The 5,321-nt window shown below is 62.4% G+C and overlaps 1 protein-coding gene across 1 annotated transcript in view; it reads left to right on the top strand.

The window, feature by feature from the left end:
* Positions 1-5,187, top strand: part of TNS2 (tensin 2) — a 13,697-nt gene extending 8,510 nt beyond the window's left edge. The window contains exons 18-29 of the mRNA XM_006757026.2: positions 122-1,339; positions 1,477-1,627; positions 1,733-2,322; positions 2,445-2,534; positions 2,837-2,962; positions 3,159-3,251; positions 3,378-3,455; positions 3,589-3,666; positions 4,114-4,282; positions 4,377-4,445; positions 4,587-4,616; positions 4,744-5,187. Of these exons, the coding sequence (XP_006757089.1) occupies positions 122-1,339; positions 1,477-1,627; positions 1,733-2,322; positions 2,445-2,534; positions 2,837-2,962; positions 3,159-3,251; positions 3,378-3,455; positions 3,589-3,666; positions 4,114-4,282; positions 4,377-4,445; positions 4,587-4,616; positions 4,744-4,882 (2,831 nt within the window). The 3' untranslated portion in view covers positions 4,883-5,187. The remainder of the gene's footprint in view (positions 1-121; positions 1,340-1,476; positions 1,628-1,732; positions 2,323-2,444; positions 2,535-2,836; positions 2,963-3,158; positions 3,252-3,377; positions 3,456-3,588; positions 3,667-4,113; positions 4,283-4,376; positions 4,446-4,586; positions 4,617-4,743) is intronic.
* The last annotated feature ends 134 nt before the right edge of the window (positions 5,188-5,321 follow it).

Raw genomic sequence — 5,321 nt, 5'->3', positions numbered from 1 at the left:
CACTCCTTCCTCCCCAAGAAGATCCGCCTCCCAAGAGACACCCCATGAGCTGGAGTCTCCAGGGCTGTCCCCTCTCATTAACACTCTCTCTCTCCTTTCCCTGCCTGCCACCCTTCCTCTCCCCACTCAGGCTCCCTGACCCACACCCGGGGCCCCCTAGATGGCAGTCCGTATGCCCAGGTGCAGCGGGCCCCCCGCCAGACTCCACCAGCGCCTTCTCCAGAGCTGCCCCCAGCCCCACTGCTGTCCATCAGCAGCGATTCCGGCCATTCATCCACACTCACCACTGAGCCAGCAGCAGAGTCGCCTGGCCGGCCGCCCCCCACAGCTGCCGAGCGGCAGGAGCTGGATCGCCTCCTGGGAGGCTGTGGCGTGGCCGGTGGGGGCCGGGGGGCCGGGCGTGAGACGGCGATCCTGGATGATGAGGAGCAGCCCCCTACAAGCGGAGGCGCCCACATTGGAACGTACTCGGGCCACAGACCTCCCCTCAGCCGCCACTGCTCCTGCCGCCAGGGCTATCGGGAACCCTTCGGGGTCCCCAATGGGGGCTACTACCAGCCAGAGGGAACCCTGGAGCGGCGGAGGCTGGCCTACGGGTATGAGGGGCCGGCCCAGGGCTATGCCGAGGCCTCTGTGGAGAAGAGGCGCCTCTGCAGGTCCCTGTCCGAGGGGCCGTACCCCTACCCCCCTGAGCTGGGGAAACCGGCCAGCGGGGACTTCGGCTACCGCTCCCCGGGCTACCGGGAGGTGGTGATCCTGGAGGAACCTGGTCTGCCTGCCCTGTGTTCCTGCCCCGCTTGTCAGGAGAAGCTGGCGCTGCCCACCACAGCCCTGTATGGGTTACGGCTGGAGAGGGAGGCTGGAGAGGGGTGGGCGAGTGATGCCAGCAAGCCTCTCCTGCACCCCGTGCGGCCCGGGCACCCACTTCCCCTGCTGGTGCCAGCTTGCGGGCATCACCATGCCCCCATACCTGACTACAGCTGCCTGAAGCCACCCAAGGCAGGCGAGGAAGGGCATGAGGGCTGCCCCTATCCCATGTGCCCAGAAGGCAGGTATGGGCATCCAGGCTACCCTGCCCTGGTGACATATGGCTATGGAGGAGCAGTTCCCAGTTACTGCCCAGCGTATGGCCGGGTGCCTCACAGCTGCGGCTCTGCAGGCGAGGGCAGAGGCTATCCCAACCCTGGTGCCCACTCCCCACGGGCTGGCTCCATCTCACCGGGCAGCCCACCCTACCCACCATCCAGGAAACTGAGCTACGAGATCCCTGCAGAGGAGGGAGGGGACAGGTATCCGCTGCCCAGCCACCTGGCCCCAGCAGGACCCTTGACATCTGCAGGTGAGGGGCACTGGAGTGGGAAGTGCCCGGGGCAGAGGAGGGTTCTAGACTATGGTTGGGAAGGAACAGAGCAAAAGAGCTAAGCCAGTCAGAGGCCTGTTCCTGGGTCACAGCCTCTACTCACCCGTTCCCTGCAGAGTCGCCTGAGCCAGCGTCCTGGAGGGAGGGCCCCAGCAGGCACAGCACCCTGCCTCGGTCTCCCCGAGATGCCCCGTGCAGCACCTCTTCAGAGATGTCTGGTCCCTCCACACCCCTGCACACCAGCAGCCCAGTGCAGGGCAAGGAAAGGTAGGCAAGCACCTCTTTGCCCCAGACACTGAAGGCTGGGGCTGGGGGGCAGCTCACAACTGGGGCTCTGAGGCCCTGCTGACTACCTGCCCTCCCTCCCCACAGCACCCGACGGCAGGACACCAGGTCCCCCCCTTTGGCACCCACTCAGAGACTGAGTCCTGGCGAGGCCTTGCTGCCTGTATCCCAGGGGGGTGCTGAAAAGCCTCCTGAGCTGCCAGCAAGAAGTGGGCTGGAGCCTCCGGCCCCTAGCCCTTTATCCCCGACCTCCACCCCCAGCTCACCCAATGACTGGCCTCAGGAGAGGAGTCCTGGGGGTCGCTCAGACAGTGGCAGTCCAAGGGGCCCTGTGCCCACCACGCTGCCCGGCCTCCGCCATGCCCCCTGGCAGGGCCTTCGAGAGCCACCGGACAGCCCGGATGGGTCCCCCCTCACTCCTGTGCCTACCCAGATGCCCTGGCTTGTGGCCAGCCCCGAGCCACCTCAGAGTTCACCCACGCCTGCCTTCCCCGTGGCAGCATCCTATGATCTCAATGGCCCCACCCAGCCCCCACTTCCTGAGAAACGCCACCTGCCGGGGCCTGGGCAACAGCCAGGCCCCTGGGGCCCAGAGCAGGCATCACCACCAGCCAGAGGCACCAGCCACCATGTCACCTTTGCACCTCAGCTCCCAGATAACACCCCTCAACCCCCAGGTATAAAGGCCTTGAGGGAGGGGGTGTGGGGGGGCACCTTGGGAGAGCCCTTTTTCCCAGGGACCGGCATGGCGTAGGCACTTGGGAGCCCTGGGACCAAGCTCAGTCCTTCCCTGTCCTAGAGCCTCCCCTGCAAGAGAGCCAGAGCAACGTCAAGTTTGTCCAGGATACATCCAAGTTCTGGTACAAGCCACACCTGTCCCGTGACCAAGGTGAGAAGCCAGCCTGGCCACCACTCCCACCCTCCAGGGCTCTGTCTGGGCTTTGCCCCATCCAGCCTTCCAGTTGGCGCCCTTACTGCCTGCTCACTAGCAGGTGATTCTCGGCTTCGTGCCCAAGGAGGTTTAGACTTGATGTTGTCAATGCCCTCCCTGTTGATTCTAAAGTTCTGTACCCAGATACCCACACTGCCCCCGCTGTTAGGACAGGGGCCTGGGGAGCTGGCTGGCAGAGCCGAGAAGTGGCCACTTGGGGCTCAGCCAGCCACTGTGAACACTTCTCCTGCCTCCCCCAGCCATCGCCCTGCTGAAGGACAAGGACCCTGGGGCCTTCCTCATCAGGGACAGTCATTCATTCCAAGGAGCCTATGGGCTGGCCCTCAAGGTGGCTACACCCCCACCCAGTGCTCAGCCCTGGAAAGGTACAGACACCCAGACCACACGAGGAGGGAAGTGGAGCGGGGCAGGTACAGAGGCAAGACAAGGGGTGGTGGGCCATGCCACTTCTCGGTGGGAGGGCCAGGAAGTGACTCTCACGCTCTGGAAAGAATCCCAGCAGGACAGAAGGCAGGAACCTGGAATCTGATAAAGCCTTTCTCTCCCCTCCCGGCCTCTCAGGGGACCCCTTGGAACAGCTGGTCCGCCATTTTCTTATTGAGACTGGGCCCAAAGGCGTGAAGATCAAGGGTTGTCCCAGTGAGCCCTACTTTGGTGAGAAGCTGGGGCTGGGGAGGCTACACTGGGTTGGTTTAGGGAGGCCGAGGGATTTCAGGAGGGTGGAGGGAAGGTTGGGGCTACCTGCGGGCACCCCAGGACTTCTCTCACCTCTCGCTGCAGGCAGCCTGTCCGCCCTGGTCTCCCAGCACTCCATCTCCCCCCTGTCCCTGCCCTGCTGCCTGCGCATTCCCAGCAAAGGTGGGTGTTTTGTCTGTCCATCCACGTCTCCCCACCCACTGCAGCCTGCCTTCCCTTGGGATGGCAGAGGGAGTGCTGCAGCTTCTCCTGAATGCCACTCCCTGCTGACCTGCCTGCTGGCCCTTCCCTTCAGATCCTCTGGAGGAGACCCCAGAGATCCCAGTGCCTGCCAACATGAGCACAGCCGCAGATCTCCTGCGTCAGGGCGCCGGTAGGGGCCTCTCCCTCCTGCTTCCTCTCCCTGGGCACCAAGAGGGCACTGCAGATACAGGCATAGCACACTGAAAGGCCTTGAGATGGACAGGCCCTGGCAGATACTTTTAAACCCATAAAGGAAGGGGGAGCCTCATATTTGTAGGGAGGTTGGATAAGGGGGTCCTCAGTCTGGGTTCTCAACGTTTTATGAACATGAGAATCCTGGGGAGGGAGCTCGTCAGAATGCAGATTCTCAGGCCTCGTTCCAGCATCTCTGGCTATAGATCTGGGGGTCATAGAATCTGCCTTTTTAATAGGTTACCTTTGTGATTCCAATGCATTTTGAGCAGAGCTAGCCAGGGAAAGTACAAGAGCTGGTGGGGTGGAGGGGTGGAGGGGTGGAGGGGACAAATCTCAGGGCTGACGGAGCCAGTGCTCCCCCAACTCTCTTCCTGCCTCACAGCCTGCAGTGTGCTCTACCTGACTTCAGTGGAGACTGAGTCACTGACCGGCCCCCAGGCAGTCGCCCGGGCCAGCTCAGCAGCTCTGGGCTGCAGCCCCCGCCCAACACCAGCCGTAGTGCACTTCAAGGTCTCAGCCCAGGGCATTACCCTGACAGACAACCAAAGGAAGTGAGTGTGCACGCTGAGCTCCCGGCGAACCCCAAACACAGGCCCTTGGGACCCCAATTTCTGGGCGTGACTCCCCCCTCCCTCCTCTTCACAGGCTCTTCTTTCGCCGCCATTATCCAGTGAACAGCATCACCTTCTCCAGCACTGACCCTCAGGACCGGAGGTGACACTCCCTTCCAGCCCTTTCTCCCCACAGACCTGTCCCCCATCCCATCGGGCCCTACAGACCGGTCCCCTGGCCCAGCTCCTCCTTTGGTAGCCATTCCCTGGGGTGCATTCCTTCATAGTTCTTTTCCTTCTGCAGATGGACCAACCCCGATGGGACCACCTCCAAGTAAGCTTCCCATTAGTGCAATCTCTTCCTTCCACGGATTGACATGTCTCCTTCCTCCCCAACCCGGGCTCTGTAGTCCCTTGGGGAAGGGTGCTGAGCCCCCACCTGACCGCCTTTGTACCCCTAGGATCTTTGGTTTCGTGGCCAAGAAGCCGGGAAGCCCCTGGGAGAATGTGTGTCACCTCTTTGCAGAGCTTGACCCAGATCAGCCTGCAGGCGCCATTGTCACCTTCATCACCAAAGTTCTACTGGGCCAGAGAAAATGAAGGAAGGCCACCAGCTCAGAGCCCACATCAACACTGCGTCCCTCCCAGCATCCCACAGCCCTCACTTCCCCTGGCCTGGGCCCAGGAGCCAGCCCTCTCCCTTAGGAATAGGCAGTGGGCATCAGCCTGGGACACTGCTCTCCTTCCCCGCCCCCAGCCTGCTAAGCTAAGTGGACGGGCCCATGAGATGACCTTGCACGTGAGCAGATGGCAGAGATGGGCATGTGAAGGGTGAGGAGGCATCAGCAGTTGAGCTCTGGAAGAGATCAGAACAGCCCCACCTGTACACTGTCAGCCCTGGAGAGGAGCCAGTTCTACCCAGCTGCAGGTCCCAGCACGGCAGGGAGAGGGGAGCAGTGTGGGGAGCTATGTACTCCCTCCTCTGCCTTCTCCTCTGAGCAGAGAGATCAGAGTGGGATCACATGAAAAGGGGGAAAGC

Source organism: Myotis davidii, unplaced genomic scaffold, assembly GCF_000327345.1.
Source record: "Myotis davidii unplaced genomic scaffold, ASM32734v1 scaffold233, whole genome shotgun sequence".
In the NCBI taxonomy this organism is placed as follows: domain Eukaryota; kingdom Metazoa; phylum Chordata; class Mammalia; order Chiroptera; family Vespertilionidae; genus Myotis; species Myotis davidii.
This window is presented reverse-complemented; position numbering and strand designations above follow the sequence as displayed.